Source organism: Megalobrama amblycephala, linkage group LG17 (assembly GCF_018812025.1).
Source record: "Megalobrama amblycephala isolate DHTTF-2021 linkage group LG17, ASM1881202v1, whole genome shotgun sequence".
In the NCBI taxonomy this organism is placed as follows: domain Eukaryota; kingdom Metazoa; phylum Chordata; class Actinopteri; order Cypriniformes; family Xenocyprididae; genus Megalobrama; species Megalobrama amblycephala.
Window position 1 is genome coordinate 10,762,881 of NC_063060.1, and position 19,406 is coordinate 10,782,286.

The 19,406-nt window shown below is 37.8% G+C and overlaps 2 protein-coding genes across 2 annotated transcripts in view; both read right to left on the minus strand.

Moving 5' to 3' along the window:
* Nucleotides 1–19,406, minus strand: part of LOC125250020 (delta-like protein C) — a 50,857-nt gene that overhangs the window by 20,465 nt on the left and 10,986 nt on the right. The window lies entirely within an intron of this gene.
* Nucleotides 2,702–17,941, minus strand: LOC125250014 (tripartite motif-containing protein 16-like). The gene is made up of 8 exons (XM_048162308.1): nucleotides 16,882–17,941; nucleotides 16,561–16,794; nucleotides 11,878–12,460; nucleotides 11,608–11,703; nucleotides 11,259–11,492; nucleotides 9,064–9,223; nucleotides 8,543–8,602; nucleotides 2,702–3,660 (listed from the first exon to the last, which is right to left on the minus strand). Exons 2-8 carry the CDS (start codon nucleotides 16,581–16,583, stop codon nucleotides 3,152–3,154), a joined length of 1,665 nt encoding a protein of 554 aa, XP_048018265.1. The 5' UTR covers nucleotides 16,584–16,794; nucleotides 16,882–17,941; the 3' UTR covers nucleotides 2,702–3,151.

Below are 19,406 nucleotides of genomic sequence, written 5' to 3' on the forward strand. Positions count from 1 at the left end.
TATAATTGTGCCAGAATGAGCATTCGGCATGTTTATTCACAGTGTTTAGATCCAGAGAGAACTGACGGGAATCTAACAGTGATAAAAACCCCTACAATCATTTAATTTAAATCTTGATCAGTTTGTGCGCATGTTGTACGAGTCTCTGAGTTTGAGGGAAGAAGGAGCTTTATGCCCTTATATATCACAAGTTCACCTGCCCATTCAGTCTGAATGGTTAATGGTAAAACAAACTTGGCTTGCTGTCCTCGAAGGAGGCTCGAACCTGAGGCTTGGCTTGAGCTCCAAGTTAAACCACCCTATAACAGTATTGCATAGAGGGAGAATAAGAGAAATAAAGGAGGAGATGGGGAGGAGGAGGGATGCTGGAAGAATTGCACTGGGATGACACAGTGACTGCTGCTTATATACCCTCGTAATAGTGATTGACAGGACTGAATGTTTAAGTTCCTCCCGAACCTACGTTTGGAACTACATAACATTAACATAGTAGCGATTAGTATATGAAAATGAAACTATATGAATATATATACATTTATTATATGAAAATGAAATATATGAAAATATTTTTTTTTCCTTCATTTGTTGCTAAACATGAAGCATTTACTTGCCTCTTTATAAAGGTATATATTTCAGGGGTGGGGAACGCTGATCCTGGAGGGCCATTGTCCTGCAGAGTTTAGCGCCAACCCTAAAAAACACTCACCTGCCTGTAACTTTAGTAATCCTGAAGACCTTGATTAGCTTCAGGTCAGGTGTGTTTAATTAGAGCTGGCGCTAAACTCTCCAAGACAGTGGCCCTCCAGGATCAACGTTCCCCACCCCTGGTTTAGTTACTCAAAAATATGTGTAAAATGAAAGTTCTTGATAATTGCTTATGCCATTTCTGAATTTATACTGTAGCTCCTTTTCATTAAACTTTCTCAGAACACACAACATGCAAAAGCAAACAGAAATGCAAGGAGGATTTATTTATTTCTTGAAACATTGTATTGTCATTTGTGTATTTTACTGACTATGATTTCTAAGTGAAAATGAAGTGTTTTCACATGAGAGCACTGGATTGGTATTTAGTACATAGGTATGGCATTTTAATTTCTAATTTAGAGAACTGTGTTTTGCAAAATGTTTTACAGTTGTGTAATGACTGAGGCAAATCAGACACAATTATTGGTTAGTTAACCAATAGTTTTAAGCTCACTCTGGAGTCTGTCCCCATCCCCCGGGAAGTTTTCAGTTACAAGTTTATTGCGCTGAGGAATGTGGTTGCCGCATGGAGAACAGAGTAGAGACACAGAAAATCTGCATCTTCCCTTCATTTTCCACACAGAACACAGACTCTATGGCATTAATGTATAGACAGACTGTGCTATAAATGAATCCTTCTCAGGAATGGTATCCATTATTACTGATGTTGTATTGTACTCATTGTATTTACATGTTTGATGATTGTTAAATGTTATGACCTGCACGGTAACTTCAATCATGCCATGTTTAGTGTCTATACGTTCGTAGCGGGAAGATTTAAATGTTTGTGTATGCGGTACATCCATACCTGTGCAACACATCAGTATTAAAAGAATATTTAATAGTTCTGATTCAAGAACTCAGCTTGTTAATCTTTCTGGGTTGTAAAAGCCCTGACAGGAGGGGTGTTGCCACCCAGAATTACAACATCTTCATTGGTCCGGTCAACAACTGAGAGGTGTGACTTTGACCAGAGGTTAAAAACCAGCGAACAGTGCCACTCCCTCTTCTTCTTCTTCCTTGCTTCTGGACCGAACAAATCTCCTTGCGGCCGGCCTCTCTAGGCCCGGCCGCAAGGCTGGTAGGCCCCTGGCCTACAACACCCAGCCATGTGCTCATCACCCAACAGACTGGCAACAACTTCAGATGATAACTTCAAGAGTTATCCTCATCCTGCAGATCCGACGCTCTTCAGCCTAAAGGCATCTTGCAAGTATCGTACATTTTAATGCTAAACAGCGATTTAGTATTGATTTGTAAAGACTTTACCTTTGCTATTGCTAAAAGAAACTGATGAGTCCTTTCCAGATTGCCTTTGACATTTCATGTAGCTCTAGTAACAGCAACTCTTCCGGTTCAACACTATCATTACTCATTCTGACTTGCGTGTGTGTGTGTGTGTGTGTGTGACCCTTTATGTATGTTATGTTATGTGTTTGTTAGTTTAGTTATGTGTTTGTGAGTTAGTTAATAAAGATTGTGCACAATACACGTTTGGTTCTGACTCCGTCTGCTAATGAATTGCCTCTTAAGTGATAGATCCGGACTACGTGAGTAGTACAGTACAATAAGAAATATTATTTTTCCATAACTTGGAAATTGACATTTCTTAGAATTAATAAACAATCAACACTGAGCGTTCACTGGACGAACAGGTTAACTGATTGTAATGTTACTTTTAATGTAGCTACGTCCAGTTAGTCTGATTAACGGATTTGCATATTCATAATTAATCATAATTAATAATCATAATGAGTTATGAATAATTATTAATATTTCCCCTTTGAGTTAATTTTCGCTACAGTTGCAAAATCAAGCATTCTGTGTTAGTTCAGGCAGGCTCCGTAAGCTCCGCTATCAGCTGATTCACAAATTCCGGATTAAAAAAAATATATATCCTTAAGAAACTTTTAGTTATTTAATTTATTTAAAGACAGAGACACAGTTTGTTCAATAAACCACTGTTTAATATAAGAAGCAATTTTATGTTTAGTTGTCTCCCCCTGCTGTATCGAACCCATACCAAACAGTATGCATAGCCTAAATCATATTGTTTACATATTACTATATTTCATTCAGATTTGATATTCAGCTTGAGCGCTTTCATTGTCACTATACTGGCTGGGTCAATAACAATGTACAACAAAATCAAATGTATATATATATTAATATATGAAACAATTATATTGGCAGTGTACTGGAGGGTGGGCACCCACCAGCAAGCAGAAAAATAAATCGACACCACATGCTTACAGCATTTGCTTATATGTTATTTCAGTGACATAAATTCAGCTAGTATTTAAGCCCAAAACAAAGCTCTTACTGTAAGTGATTCAACATGTAGCTCAAGCATGAGATATGAAATTATTTGTAGGATTTCTATTAGCCTACCTATTCTCTTATATTACACAGTTTCCCTGTTGATGTATAAAGCCAAAACCCAAAATAGAGCGGTTGAGTGAATGTGGTCTGGACTCTGGATGAGGGTCATTGTGTCAGAGACGCTGTAGAAGGACAGAGTTCCTGCTCTGTGATCCACATACACTCCTATTCTAGACGAGTTGGAGATCACAGGGAGTTTAACTGTTTTGCTATTGTGCAAGAATGAGTAACTGGCAGAGCAGGACAATCTCCAGGACTGATCATTAAATCCAAAGATACATTCTTTACTCTTTCCCTTCCTTCTGATGCTCTTATATGACACTGATATTCCCATACCATTACTTGACTCCACCTCCCAGTAACAGCGTCCACACACACTCTCTCTACACAACACCTGAGGCCAAACATCAAATCTGTCCGGGTGATCAGGATAAGCCTGGACTGTGTCAGTGTATGCAGCCACTGTGTTATCCTCAGACAGATGAACCTGCTTATTCACTGTGTTTAGATCCAGAGTGAGCTGATGGGAATCTGATGGAGACAAAAACACAATCATTTAACTCATCATTAACAACATAATGTAATGCATTAACATGCATTTTGTATGAGTCTGTTCATTTTCAGAGGAGTGTTGTGGAGTGGTGTTTTTGAATAGAAGCTTTACACAAAAACCATCAAATGATTAGCACGCCAAACTACACAGGGATATGACAAATGTAAAATACTATCTTTTGTCATACACTGTATATACAGTATATATGCACAATTTATGAACTTTGTTACAGTATTTTTAATACAACTGATTCAATTGGCACAATTTCGCAAAACATTAATTCAGTTCTTAATATGACACATTTCTCAAAACTAAACACATTTCACCTGTTTTCACACACTTTCCAATTTTCTCAGTGTTTTCTACAAAACATTACACAAAAATGCCCTAAATTTGCACAGGTTTAACATGCCGTGTAATCTTCTAAGCAACAGAATTTCTGTTGTAGATGTAGAAGATGAATAAGTGCTGATTTGTAGGTGCGTTCCACGTCTGTCTGTGCAGTAGTTTTGCTTTAACTAATCAGTGTAAATAGTGTATGCAGTTATTTTTTTAAACCTAATGTGACCAGCTGTTATGTTTTGAAGGTTTTTTTTTTAACCTACAATGTGACCAGATGTTACCTATCTGTAAATTGTTATTTTTATAAACCTTTACAATGTGACCAGATGTTATCTGTTGTGATGTTTTTAATCTTTACAATGTAACCAGATGTTATCTGTTGTGAAGTTTTTTGTTTGTTTGTTTATCTTTACAATGTGGCCAGATGTTAGCTGTCAGTAATTTCTTATAAAACCATATAATGTGAGCTCTGTAGATTCCCCTTAAAAACTTAAATGAATTAAGTTTTCTGATTTAAATGGAATAAATCATGTCAAGTTTGCAAATTAATTCCATCATGGTTTATTACATATGAAAATTAAATGGTGAAATATTACCTCTACATAAAGGTCAGTCAAAGGTGTCTCTAGCTTCTTGATAACACTCTTACAACTGATTTTATACAACTTATATTAAATTATATGTTCTAAAAGACTAATCACAAAGTTATCTCTTGTTTAACAAAACTTATTTAAAATAGTTCCAGTCTTCACCTACACCCTCTACATGCTGCTCCATCAACAGTCCCCAAAGGTTACCTCTGGCCACTTCATATCGTCTACCCATGTTAACAATGACGATGGATGGGACGATATGAGACCATCTGATCATCGTATAAAGTTTTCTCTTTTCATCATTAACGTTATTTGTTATTTAGCTAAAGTTATAGCTAGCTATAAACAATCTTCTAACTACTGAACTAGCTACCGGATGTGCCGCGTCAGTTTAGCGGAAGTCAGATGACAAAATGCGAAAGAGTGAAGTATTAAAAGTGGGAGTGGCGGAATAGAGTGTATGCATAGACGTCACTTTCCCGCCGGAATGTGCTCCCTCAGCTGGACTGAGTGGCAAAAGAACCTGCTGCATGATTTAATAGGGGAAACTGCGAAAATGCGAGTAAAACAAACGATTATACTAAAGGTTGGGCTAGAAAATGTTCCTTGCGACATGTCAAAGAAACATAACCCAAAGAATCCATGGATATTGGCATGCAGCCAGGAATTGTGTTTCCTGACATTTGGGGAGATTGGGGTAAGATGAGCTTTTTTTTTAATATATATAACATACAGTGGTGTGAAAAAGTGTTTTTTATTTTTTTGCATGTTTGTCACATTTTAATGTTTCAGAACATCAAACAAATTTAAATATTAATCAAAGATAACAAGTAAACACAACATGCAGTTTTTAAATGAAGGTTTTTATTATGAAGGGAAAACAAAATCCAAACTTAACTGTGGTTTATCACCAGGCCTGATTACTGCCACACCTGTTCGCAATCAAGAAATCACTTAAATAGGACCTGCCTGACAAAGTGAAGTAGACCAAAAGATCCTCAAAAGCTACACATCATGTTGAAATCCAAAGAAATCCAGTAACAAATGAGAAAAAAAGTAATTGAGATCTATCAGTCTGGAAAAGGTTATGAAGGCATTTCTAAATGTGACTCCAGCGAACCACAGTGAGAGCCATTATCCACAAATGGCAAAAACATGGAACAGTGGTGAACCTTCCCAGGAGTGGCCGGCTGACCAAAATTACCCCAAGAGTGCAGTGATGACTCATCCAAGAGGTCACAAAAGACCCCACAACAACATCCAAAGAACTGCAGGCCTCACTTGCCTCAGTTAAGGTCAGTGTTCATGACTCCACCATAAGAAAGAGAATGGGCAAAAATGACCAGCATGACAGAGTTCCAAGACGAAAACACCTGCTGAGCAAAAAGAACTACGATTTAATAAAACGTGCACACAATTTACTAATTCATTCCCTCGATTTACTAAAACGTGTGCACAATTTACTATTTTGTTCCCTCGATTTATTTAAATTGTGCACATGATTTATAAACCGAGGGAACAAATTAGTAAATTGTGCACACGATTTCGCTTTTCTTCGGCGGAGAGACACATTCTACCCACCTGCATGGGCTCTGGTTCATCAGATGACTCCAAGACTCGGAAAGTAAGTGGAGAAGAAAAAAGCTCGGCCCGTGACCTGCTGGAATGTCCCCGAACTTTACGTCTAAGCTCCATCTGAGAATCAAGTCGAATGGCAAGCTCAATGATGTTGTCCAGCAGTTCTGGGGGATCGCAAGCATAGATCTCATCTTTGACCTCCTCCACCAATCCATCCAAGAAGCGCGCCGCTAGTGCCACTGGATTCCATTCACTTGTGGCAGCAAGCGTCTTAAACTCAATGGCATAATCTGCTACCGATCTACTGCCTTGACGAAGAGCTGCCAGTGGCCGGGAGGCCTCTTTACCAAATACTGACCAGTCAAATACCTTAATCATCACAGCATGGGTCTTGAGACTCCCACACGGCAGCACCTCAGTCACGAGCCCGTCCAGCTAAGAGAGAGATGATATAAGCTACTCTAGACCGGTCTGAAGCATAGGTCCGTGGCTGGAGTGAAAAGACCACCTTGCACTGAATGATAAAAGAGCGACAATTAGTTGGCTCACCTGCATAAACTGGGGGATTGTTAATGCGTGGCTCACGGACATTGGGCAAAAGACCAGCAGTTGCTGGCGCAGGCGGTACTGTGTTCTGACTGGCCATTTGGAGCTGCTGCAACTGGCCCGTGAGCTGAGTGTAGAGATGTACTCAATAAACGTTATTAATTAAGCTCAAATAATGACAATGAGCGCAAAGCTCAGGGCCAAACTTGACTCAATAGAGCAAGAAACCAGATAATCAGTCCACAAAGCATCTAATCCACAGGAAATGCAGGGAGGAGAATCAAACAGGCAAGAGGTCAAAGTCCAGGCGAACAGCAGATGAACAAAGAATTAATCCCAGTCCATGATAACTGTCAAATAGCAGTTAATCAAGATCAGTCAAGACCGACCACCACAACAAGAGGAAATTCCTGAAGAATAAGTTGCATTAGATGCGTGAAGTCGCGACCGGGAAATCCGTTGGTCAAGGGTTTCAGACCATCCGAAGATCCAACGGAACAACTGGGCAGATAACACAAAGAAACACCAAACGACAAGACTGAAAACTGGTTAACAAAAAAAAAGGTACGTGTGAATTGTACGGGAAACAAAACACACTGGCAAAGAAAAGAAAGAAAACAGGAGATTAAATAGCAGAGAAATCCGGAAGAAAATAACAAACAGCTGCGATATAGCGCAAGCAGCCACACTGATTGCAGAGTGCGATCAGCTGAGAGCGACCGCCACGTGCAGAAAGAAAAACAAAAAGTTATGCAAGAGAAAAGGGACAGATCAAACCTGAGTCCTGACACATGCAGTTTTTATAAAGTAACACTGTCCAACAGCGACACCCACAGGTAAAGTTACAGTGGGAGGATTGCCTTCCCTGAACCCATTGACAAAGAGTGCGATGGGTTTAGTGGGGGGTAATTGAGAATGAATGGGGGAAAGTCACATGAAAGGAGGCAATGCCTCCATCACGCTATGATTGGATATGATCAGTTATGATTGGTTCACATTCTCGAAGTGGCTTGAATGAAGACAATGATGGTGTTAATGGGAAGCCTGATTTAAAAAGTAAGTAAACAACTCAGCCATTTCAATATCTTCGCTTAATGTCATGTCAAAATCAAATTAGAAATTGCCGGAATACATGACCGTAGGGGTTTTTAGTGTGCAATCAGCGTGGGGAAATTAAAGGTACATCTTCGTGTCAGTGTCTGTGACCATTGTGAACAAGCTTGATGACTGCTGAAAATAAGATGACTATTAAAAAGAAAAACTAAACATTAGTTCACAAATAAAAATATACTGTTTAAATTGTTACTGCCTTTATTTATTATTTTGGAATAAATGTAAAAATGCGTAAAAACACTAACTTGATTAAATTTATATTTGGTTTTAATAAAAACATTACATAGTGTAAAAAATACCAAATAGAATTGTATTTGGTCTCTCTTTTTTATGTAATGTTTATTTAACCATGAAAATTAGGTGTAATAGGGACATAAACCACTTATACATTCATTCATTCATTCATTCATTCATTCAGTACCTTGCCATATAACCTTATGTGGTCTTCTCAACTCTCCACTCAATATTGTTCTGAACACTGAATATGTGTCTCTTGTGTTTCGAATTTTGTAAAGACTAAAAATAGTCAGCATTTTCTTTGTCTAGGCTAAAATAAGGTGGAATATTTATTTCTTAGACATTTGGTTGGGGTTATGGAATAGAAAATTTGATTAGCTCAGCACAATTATGCTTATTGAGAATCTTGTGAAACATATGCAAGTGTCTTTGTGTTTTCATAGTGACTTACACTGTAGGAACTCCTTCCTAGTCTTGGGTTCGTTACTGGAAATGATGTTGATGTTTCTTACTAAGAAAATAAACACATATACATAATTAGAATAGTTATAAAAACCTTGTGGTGCCATTCTAAAGAGGCAAAAATTCACTTTCGTGGGCCTGTTCGCTGCTAGTGGAATGACCTGCCTATCTCAATTCGAGCAGCTAAGTCTTTAGCCATTTTCAAGAAACGACAAAGGCTCATCCGTTTCATCAACACTTGACCCATTAATACTAACATTTAATATTCTATTTATATTCTGAAATATATATATATATATATATATATATATATATATATATATATATATAATAAAAAAAATCATCTGCTAAATTATTAAATGTAAACAAATAATTCTAAATTATTCATTGTAATAATTATTCAAAAATTTATATATGCACTTTCATATTTATTTTTTAACTTGCTCAAGCTTCTTGTCCCTTGTTAAATAATGTAACTCATTTCTGAAGTAACTGTTACTGTCACTTTACCTCGACTAGATATTTTTTTCATCTCTTCTTTACAGAACTTCTCCAGTTTTTCTTTCAATTGAGAGACCGGTTTTCTCACATCTTTATAAGAGAGGACAGAACTGACTTTAACGCTGGATACATCTGTGGATTCCAGATGTTCAGAGAGAGACTGGAAGTTCTAGAGAGAATAAATGAACAGAAATATTAAAGATACAAATCACAAAAAAAAATCATTAGCAGCGTCCTCCCTCCCCTAGATATTTATTGCACTTACTTTTCCAAATTAATCTGTATTCATTTCACATACAACACCAGGGTTGTCAACCAGGGGAATATGAACCCTTGGGGTCACTTTTAAAGATTTTTTAATTAATAAACTAATTTTCTAACTTTTTAATTTCTAACTTTAGTGGTCTTCACTAATGATCCGTTAAGCATTGTAGAAAATGCAGTACTGTTAAAGTTCTTCTTAATAAAAGTTATTATATAAAAGTTATTTATATTGATTCTTTTTCTTATATTGATTCTTGAATATTTTTTTAAATAAATATAAATTTAATTGCAGCATCTGTTATCTTCAAATTGCACTGTAAACAGTGTGATAGCATATCAGCCATCAGCCACCCTACTCCATATCGTTTGACCACTAATTTGTGCTTTATTAAAGTTGGAGTATAGTTGGAGTATAGCTGTTTCTGCTCTACTAGTCACCTAGCAGAGCGACAAAAATAAAGCATGTTGTCAAACAACCTTTGAAAATGCCCTTTTGAGCATCACACACATCTGGTCTATAAATGGAAAGGCATGTGTCAACAGGTAAAGTAGGCTTCTTTCAATAAAAGGTGCAAGAATGCTTTTAAAGGCACAATATGTAAGATTTTTGGATTAAAATATCCAAAAACCACTAGAACAATGTTATTTATTTTGTTGATGTTATTTTATTGTTGATGTTATACTTTATGATGTTATTTTATTTTGTTATTTTGTGTACTTACATTATCCCAAATATTTCCAAGAATGTTTATCCAGAGAAATAAGCAATTTTAACCAGGACACAGGTCGTGTCCATGCGTCGCCTATCAATGACATCAAACCCGCATTATAATAAAATGGTATAATAATTTAGCAATCACTCTAGCGACCTTGTTTCAGCACTCGGTCCTGCTCTGCTTCATACTACAGTAACGTTAATAATCTCATCCATTAACATGATTTCTGCCCGAGTCCCATTCCAATTATTTTCCACTGGCTGTAGACATGAAGACAACACCTCCCATCATTCCGTGAAATCAAGGCGTCATCAAGCTACGCCTTTGTTTTGAATAAGGGACCTCTAGAGGTGAAAATTTACATAGTGTGCCTTTAAGTTACCATACCTGTCAAGGTAAACTGATTGTTACTATTAAGAATTGCATTCTTACTTGTTCAGTCAAACCATTTTTAAAGATGAATAGCAGCTCTGAGGCTCTAATCTGTTAAGCATTAGGCTATAAGTAATACTATTTGTTAGTGTTGATTAAAATCATTATAAATTGATTAAGCTTTATAGAGAAAAAAATATAGGTAGGATTCAAAATTTTCAGGTACAGAAAAAATAACGCATAGTATTCATTGTATAAATTAAACATAGATTAATCCTTATTAAAGTTAAAAAAGTTATTCAGTCAACGGCAGTGAGGGTTTTTTCTTTGTATTCTGTTGTTTGATTAGGGCCGGTGCCAGTTACTGTGCCCTCCTTACCGCCCTCCCTCATGACATCCTGCATTCAGTCCGAATGCAATGATTGGATGAACATTTTAAGGCCCTGAGACTTTCAAAGTAGTTATTTAGACCATGTTAATTACTGATTGCTATCAGGCTGTAAAGAGACTTTTAACCAGTATAGAAAAAAATGTTTATGAAAAAACATTAATGTTCTAATTTGAGTACTTAAGCCATCTGTGTGCATGTGATGTTGTGAAACAGTAAATCTACAGAAACTCTCTATTGCCTTTGTGTTGGTATAATAATAAATAATGTTAACTGGTATCAGACAAAACATGAACTGCTTTTGATTTTGAATACCAGACAAAGCAGTTATCTTCTGAGATCTGGGAAAGCAAATTGATCTGACAGATATGGATTATTATTTTAGTGGCTTAGATAATAGTTTTTACAGTAAAATTAGGAAAGACATTGCTTATGACAGCAGTCTTGTTATTCAGATCTGTTACCTGTAGGAAACGGATGTGATTGTCTGTGTGTGAAAGCTGCTCTAGCTCTACTTCTCTCCTCCTCAGATCATCAATCTCCTGCTCCAGTTGCTTCAAGAGTCCTTCAGCTTGACCCACTTCAGCCTTTTCCTGATCTCTGATCATCTGTGTCACCTCAGATCGGCTTCTCTCAATAGAGCGGATCAGTTCAGCAAAGATCCTCTCACTGACCTCCATTGCCGCCTGTGCAGAACGCTGTTAGGAGACAAAGACATTCAGACCGTTCACGCGGGTCAGCATGTAAAACACTGCGGGTTTCAGTGGGATGGGAAAGCGGGCCAGCACTGCGCTCAGTGATTAAACATCTCACCTTGTGAGTCTCCACAGCCTCTCTGAACTCCTGAAGCTCTTTCTGTCTTTCTTGGACTCTGTGCTGGAATTTTCCTTGTATCTCTCCAACCTTTTTCTAGAGGAGTTTAAAAATCACTTTGCTTGAATGGTTTCTGGATATTGCAACTATCTTAATATTAATATTAATATAAACATTAATATTATTGTGTAATAATGTCATCATTAACTGCATAATAACATAATGATTGCAAGAATCAGCATAGCTTATTAATGTGTTTTCAGTTCACACCTGTTTCTCTGTCCTCTCTGCTTCAGCTGGAACAGTATCATGACTTTTGTGTTCATCCATCACACACATCAAACAAATACATCGCTGGTCAGTGCGACAAAAAACCTCCAAAGGTCTGTTGTGTTGAGGGCAGATCATCTCCTGCAGTCGTCCAGTGGCATCAGTCACTTTGTGTCGTTTCTTTAAAGGAGATTCTTCATGACACTTAAAGTGACTTTGACAGTAAGATTCCAGGCACATCAGACAGGACTTTACAGCTTTGCGTTTCCTTCCAGTACAGAAGTCACACCCCACATCTCCAGGTCCAGCATAACTGAAAGCAGGACGAGACTGTTTAGTCTGCTTCAGTTTCTCCACCACTTCAACCAGCATAGTATTTTTACCTAAAGCAGGTCTTGGAGTGAAGGTCTGTCTGCACTGAGGGCAGCTGTAAACTCTCGTCTGATCATTCCAGTAGTCTGTAATACAGTTCATACAGTAACTGTGTCCACAGGGGATGGTCACTGGATCCTTCAGTAGATCCAGACAGATTAAACAGCTGAACTGATCCCGATCCACTGAAATTTTAGCTTCTGCCATTTCACTGTAGAGACAGACAGAAAGAAATACACAGCGCCTTATCTACACTGAGGTTTCGTTTTCTCTGAAATGAAGAGGTGAAACAGTTTCCTGTCTGCACGCAACACAATCAAAACAAATGTGTCAGGTGACACATCTTTATTTTACTGCAGATAGAAAATAGCATCCATTATTAGGTGTTAGTCTCAAAATGAGCAGGGCTGGATGATGGACTGGTAATCATTATTCAACAAGCACACAAATTAGGCAATTTTAAAATTGTATGTAAAATTAACATTTACATTTTTGCAGTTGGCAGACACTTTTATCCAAAACAACTTATACTGCTTTTAAACTACACATTTTTTAGTAGTTCTTGCTTTCCCTAGGAATCAAACCCATGATCTTGCCATTGCTTGTGCCTGCTCTACTGTTTGAGCTGTTACTGTACCTATTGCAAGTTATATCAATTAGCCTGCACTGCAGTAACATTATATATTGTAGACTAGCCCTCTAGTTCTCTGTAAAATCAACCTAGGGGTCAAAAAGCAATGTTTTTTATATCTATAAAAACATTAAAGGGTTAGTTCACCCAAAAATTAAAATTCTGTCATTAATTACTCACCGTCATGTCGTTCTACACCCGTAAGACCTTTGTTCATCTTCGGAACACAAATGAGGATCTTTTTGATGACATCTGTGAGCTGTCCCTCCATAGATTGCCTTCACAACTGAAAATTTGATGCTTCAAAAAGTTCATAAAGAGATAGTAAAACTAATCCATATGAATTGAGTGGTTTAGTCCAAATATTCAAAAGAGACTTGATCGCTTTATATGATAAGCAGATTAAATTTACGCTTTTATTCACATTTAAACATTGATCAGCAAACATAAAAAGAAGCTCAACCGAACCTGCTTGATGTGTGAGAACAAACCTCTTGTGGAAGCTCAAACATGCTGCGTGACACACGAGAATGAACCTCATTAGTTCTCGCACGCATCAAGCAAACATGTTTGAGTTTCTGTTTACCACAACTGTGCGAGTTGATGAATGTGAATAAAATTTGTGAATAAAAGCCTAAATTAAGGCCCAATCCCAATTCTACCCCTTACCCCTTTCCCTTCCCCTTTGTTTCGCACGTTCACGTGAAGGGGTAGGGGTGTCCCAATTCTCATTTGGTTGGAGGGGAAGGGGTAGGGGGAAGGGCCAGGTAGCCCTTCAAACGAAGATTTTTCGGGACCACACTTCAGACGAAGGGGTATGATAAATTTCCAACATGGCCGACCGAGCGAGCAGAGAGACCCATAAATGTAAGTATTTTTTTACGGTAAACAGTATTTTAGTAATAAATAATCACTTGTTTTATGTTGCCTTTAATCTTGTGTTCATGTATACGGTTATGTTCTCCGAAAAAAGATTTGTTAAAATCGCTATGAAAAAAGTTCGGTAATGTTTTTTACTTTATGATAGTTCCACAACATATTTTTTTATATTTTATTGAAACCCGCGTTGATTTGACAACATAAATTCAAATCCGGTGGCAGCTAACTTGTCTTTTTGCCGCATGCCTGATTAATGTATTGTTTTGTTGTGGTTACGTCCATAAATACGTGTACGTTACATGATATAAACAAAAAGTGCATTCAGTTTGCGTGCTTATTCATCAGTATTGTATGTAGCTGTCGCCCAAGCAACAGAGATCACTACAGCTATTGATGGCATCTTAGAAGTGTGTGATAAACATCGGCGCATCTATGACGCAGGAGCTAGCGACGACTTATGACGACATGTAATGGTCTAGTAGTGGTGTCCCATTTCTTAGGGGAATATTTTCAGCAAACTGCAAGGGGCAAGGGGAAGGGGTAGGCGTAGGGGGAAGGGGAAGGGGTATAAAATAGAATTGGGATTGGGCCTAAATCTGTTCATCAATCATATAAAGCAATCGTGTCTCCAGAAAATTTGGACTAAACCACTCAATTCAAAAGGATTAGTTTTACGATCACTTTTAGAACTTTTTGAAGCATCAAAGTGGTAGTTGCGTAGCTGTCTATGGAGGGACCGAAAGCTCAGATTTCATCAAAAAGATCTTCATTTGTGTTTCAAAGTTGAACAAAAGTCTTACAGGTTTGGAACGACATGAGGGTAAGTAATTAATGACAGAATTTTCATTTTTGGGTGAACTAACCCTTTAAGCAAAAATATCTCTACATGAATCTTTTGTCTAAATTTGCAGTAATTATTTACCTATATCTAAATTTATATGTACTATAATTTAACAGAACACCTGACTCATTTCAGACGTTCATACTGAATTAAATCAAAAGAAGGTCAAATAAAGCAATCAAAGTGGCTTTTATTGCATTTGGTGTCAAAAACAAAAAGCAAAAATCACATCCAATATTTGATTTTTAAAATATATACAAGATATACAAGAATGATCTGCATAAAGATTAGACTAAGCCGAAAATTATTTTTTATATAAATGTTATTCCAGTGACCATTTTGATTTACTACATTTGATTAGAATACAATAGCCTTCATAACATCTCACTGTTTATGATATATCAAAAGCTATATCAGATCTACATATATCATAATGTTGGATTACAGTCAGATCACTGCTGATCCAAAATAAACCCCAAACCAAGGATAGAGAGCCTCAGTAAATGTGGTCTGGACTCTGTGGATGAGGGTCATTGTGCAGGGATGCCGTATGACAGAATTCCTGCTCTGTGATCCACATACACTCCTATTCTAGAGGAGCTGAAAGAGTGTTTCGTTTTTTTGTAATTGTCCCATAATGAGTGACTAGATGCAAAACATTAACAATTCTAGGGCTGATCATTGAATCCAAATCTACCTTGACTGTCCTGTCTCTTCTTGATGCTCTTATTTGACACCAATTAGGGCTAGATATTAGAAAACAAGATAATCAAGGTAAATGATTACTGTACCGCTGCCGCGTTCCGTCCAGCGCAACTTCCTTTCCTTCACAGCTGTGTATTTTTTTTCCTCCCCAACCCAAACTTACAGGCCCGCTGAAGTGTCTTGGAACACGCAGAAATATTGAATGTGTTGACGTAATTTCAACTGAAACAGAAAGACATGGCGATCTATCGAACAGCCCCGCTCCTTTTTAAAAATAGCCAATAGCGTTTCGTTTATATCACAGCTCGGACAGAATCGTTAAACTCAGTAAAACCAAAGTCCCTTTAAGACAAGTCATTTCACTCGGCGACCATCTTTGAAATGGCTCTTGGGTATCCAAGTGCAGCTCCTATCGGGGAAACATCAAATTCTCCAAAGCTGTTTGCCAAGCTTTCGATTACATTTCATATTTGAAATCACTAATGAAATCTGACAAGAACTGTCTGATAAATTTTGTTTCCAAAACGAATCATGACAAAAAACTATATTTGGATCAACCTAATGCACACGCGCAGTCCTAAATGTGCATCTCGTGTCTGATTTTGGAGGCAAGCATCTGACTGTTTCTATAGAAACTGATGGTTCTAACGGCCGCTGCAGTGACGTGATGACTTTACCAAATGGCGATTGGATCTTATTTAGAAGGCGGGACTTATTCCGCCATATTGCGCGTTGCACCTTCTCCCATTCATAATAATACAAGTGACGCGTCTTGTGTTATTCAGTAGTCTTTGGTAAAACCTCCTTTTTAATTCCTTTTAATATCTAACAGTTAATCATCTAATCTCCTCTATATCACTTTAAAATACAGCATTCTGTGCAGAATTTAAATGGGTCCGATACCTTTCGTGGTCTGAGCCGACTCACGGATATGATCCGCTCTGTGCTCTCAAGTCCCTGGGCCAGAGGAGACTCTGCTCGCAATGCGGCGGTTCACGTTATACTAACGTGAAACGGACTTCATTTGAGTCAATGGAAAAAATATTTACACTGTCTGAACCGTTCACTATTATCTATATAGTGCACTATGTGCCATTCACCATGTAGAAACTAGTAAATGTGTGAACAAATGACCGATTTTAGCCGCAGCTTCAGTGTCTGTTGATAGTGTAGGAGGAGGCGGGACTACAAATTAAGGTAAGACTCTTCTAATAATTCTTGTTATTCAGATTCCTGTTATTCAGATCTCAGTTACCTGTAGGAAATGGATGTGATCATCTGGGTGTGAAAGCTGCTTCAGCTGAGCGTCTCTCCTCCTCAAATCATCAATTTCCTGCTTCAATTCTTCTAAGCGTCTTTCAACTCGACTCACTTCAGCCTCTTCCTGATCTCTGATCATCTGTGTCACCTTGGATCGGCTTCTCTCAATGGAGCGGATCAGTTCAGTAAAGATCCTTTCACTGTTCTCCACTGCTGCCTGTGCAGAACGCTGTTAGGACACAGACAAAACAGAAAAAAAGTTGGGTAAGTCACTCTAAATACATCTAAAACTTCTATGAGTCTTAAGAAGACTGACCTTATGAGTCTTCACAGCCTCTTTCATCTCCTGAAGCTTCTTCTCACCGTCCTGGATTCTCTGCTGGAATTCTCTGTGTGTATTGTATTGATTTAATATTGTCTTTACATGTGAATTACACCATATATGTAATTTTTTCATTAGTGACATACATTGAGATCATTACCACAACTGAACCCAAGTCCAGAGATGAGTTCTTACAATGTAAGTGTTACTAACAAAAAGCAAACACAAACTGTCAGACATTTATGAATTCTCAAGAAGGATATATCAGTTGTTAGCCTGAATTCTAATCTTTGTTATCATCTGAATCTAATTTTCTAGCTTTACATTATTTAAAGGCCACACATCACCTTGGTACCTAACTTTAAGTGTATTTTTTGCCCCATGCAGATTCCTGTCAGCTCACCCTGGATTCAAACACTGCACATAAATACCTCCGTCTGTCTGAAGGCAACAGAGTGGCTACTTTTATTGGGGCTGACCAGCAGTACCCTGATCATCCGGACAGATTTCATGATTTTTCTCAGGTGTTGTGTAGAGAGAGTGTGTATGGATGCTGTTACTGGGAGGTCAAGTGGAGTGGGAAGGCTGGGATGGGAATATCAGTGTCATATAAGAGCATCAGCAGGAAGGGAGATGGTGATGATTGTGTCTTTGGATTTAATGATTAGTCCTGGAGATTGTCCTGCTCTGACTCCAGGTGTGCATTCAGACACAATAAGGAAGAAATTGAACTCCCTGTGGTCTCCAGCTACTCTAGAATAGGAGTGTATGTGGATCACAGTGCAGGAATTCTGTCCTTCTACAGCGTCTCTGACACAATGACCCTCATCCACAGAGTCCAGACCACATTCACTCAACCGCTTTATCCAGGGTTTGGAATCAATTTAGGATCAACACTGAGACTGTCGTCTTAAAAGATTCTATGTCATATTCATAGGCGTAATTTGCGGGTGGGACATGTCCCCACCACTTTTTGAAAGGGTCGATATTGTCCCCACCACTTTTTGAAACATCTCGCGGCATCTCGCGGATATCTAATACAAAAGAAACACCTCTAGTTGATTATCAATTTGTGTAAATAATAAGCGATCTGGCGCTGGGATGTGTTGTTTTTGAAATCATGTTGAGTGCTCGTTGTCGCTGTTATCAGAGGCGCAACAGTGTTCTCTTGGCGCTCGTGCACACTGCGCAGTGTTCACACGGACGAGCGCTTCAATCTGTCGCTTAACTGTTGCAGAGACTCTCTATTCGTTACGTTGAATCACAAAACAAAATACAAATAAACGTGTCCCTGCTCTTGATATACAATCACTGACGAACATCTTTGGTTTTAATCAGAGAAAAAAAAAATCATACATGGTTGGATTCGAACCCAGAATCTCTTGCATGCTAAACGAAAACATTGCCTCCAGTCCATCAGGACAATGTTTTTAACAGCGGATCCACGTATTTATCAACTAATATACATACTTTCGAGACATATTGTATTATAACAGATGTAAGGAAGAAACTATCATATTAATTTTAATATCATATTATTATTAATGTAATAATACAATTACAATACCCCCCACCCCCCCATATACACATTCCTGTCCCACCCACTTTTTAAAACAAAGTTACGCCACTGGTCATATTACAGGTTTAAGCATCATGATAAAAGGCATGGGTATATGTTGTTAGCAGTGTCCTCTCTCCCATCATTCCAGGTAACAATCCCACATACATTTGAATCCAGACACTGGTTTACCACAAACTGTGCAGGTAAATCTATGCCTGATGCCTGCCTGCCAGCCAGCCAGCCATCAATCAATCAATCAATCAATCAATCAATCAATCAATCAATCAATCAATCAATCAATCAATCAATCAATCAATCAATCGAGCTATTATTGATGAATTATAAATTGACTGCTTTGCATTCATAACTATGTACTTCAAATCACTGAACTCTTAATTTTTAAATATCTGAAATTAACTCAGATGTCTTATGAATTTGTTAAATAAAATACATTTTTGTTAAAACTGTAAAATATTACAGTATATTACAGAAGGCTTTGACAAGATAAAATACTCTTGCGAAATTACTTTGATACTAAGGACATTGTTAATTGTTTTTCATTATAAAGTTATTTTATAAATGTCATCAACTGGGTTGCTGTATTTGGCCAATCAGAAACTAGCACCAAAATGTTGTATAATGACTCAATAAAGCTCAAACGTAATAAGCCTGTCTAATAAAAATATCAACACATTGACTCCATTGTTTGTTTTTTTTTTTTTAAGATAACATGTGTGATTCTTCCGGAAAAATCCGCAAATCCGGCTTTTCCGACCTGAAAATGATGCTCTCATAAATCATGCAAAAAAAAAAAAAAATTGGAGGGTGGGGGGTCAGGGTTGCGGCGGTTGCGATGGGTCGAGTATTGGTAAACATAATGACCGCTCACCGCTGTCAACGTTTTTTGTGCCTCTGATTCATGTCGTCATGTCACTCCGCAAGTTGTCCAATCATTTGT

Bases quoted from the DNA above. Each gene is read 5' to 3' on its own strand.
- LOC125250014 (XM_048162308.1), bottom strand. From the start codon at position 16,583: ATGATCACATCCATTTCCTACAG. The intron at 12,461-16,560 runs GTAACTGAGATC...CTGTCTCTACAG, and splicing joins ATCACATCCATTTCCTACAG to TGAAATGGCAGAAGCTAAAA. The intron at 9,224-11,258 runs GTAACAGATCTG...TATTCTCTCTAG, and splicing joins ATCACATCCGTTTCCTACAG to AACTTCCAGTCTCTCTCTGA.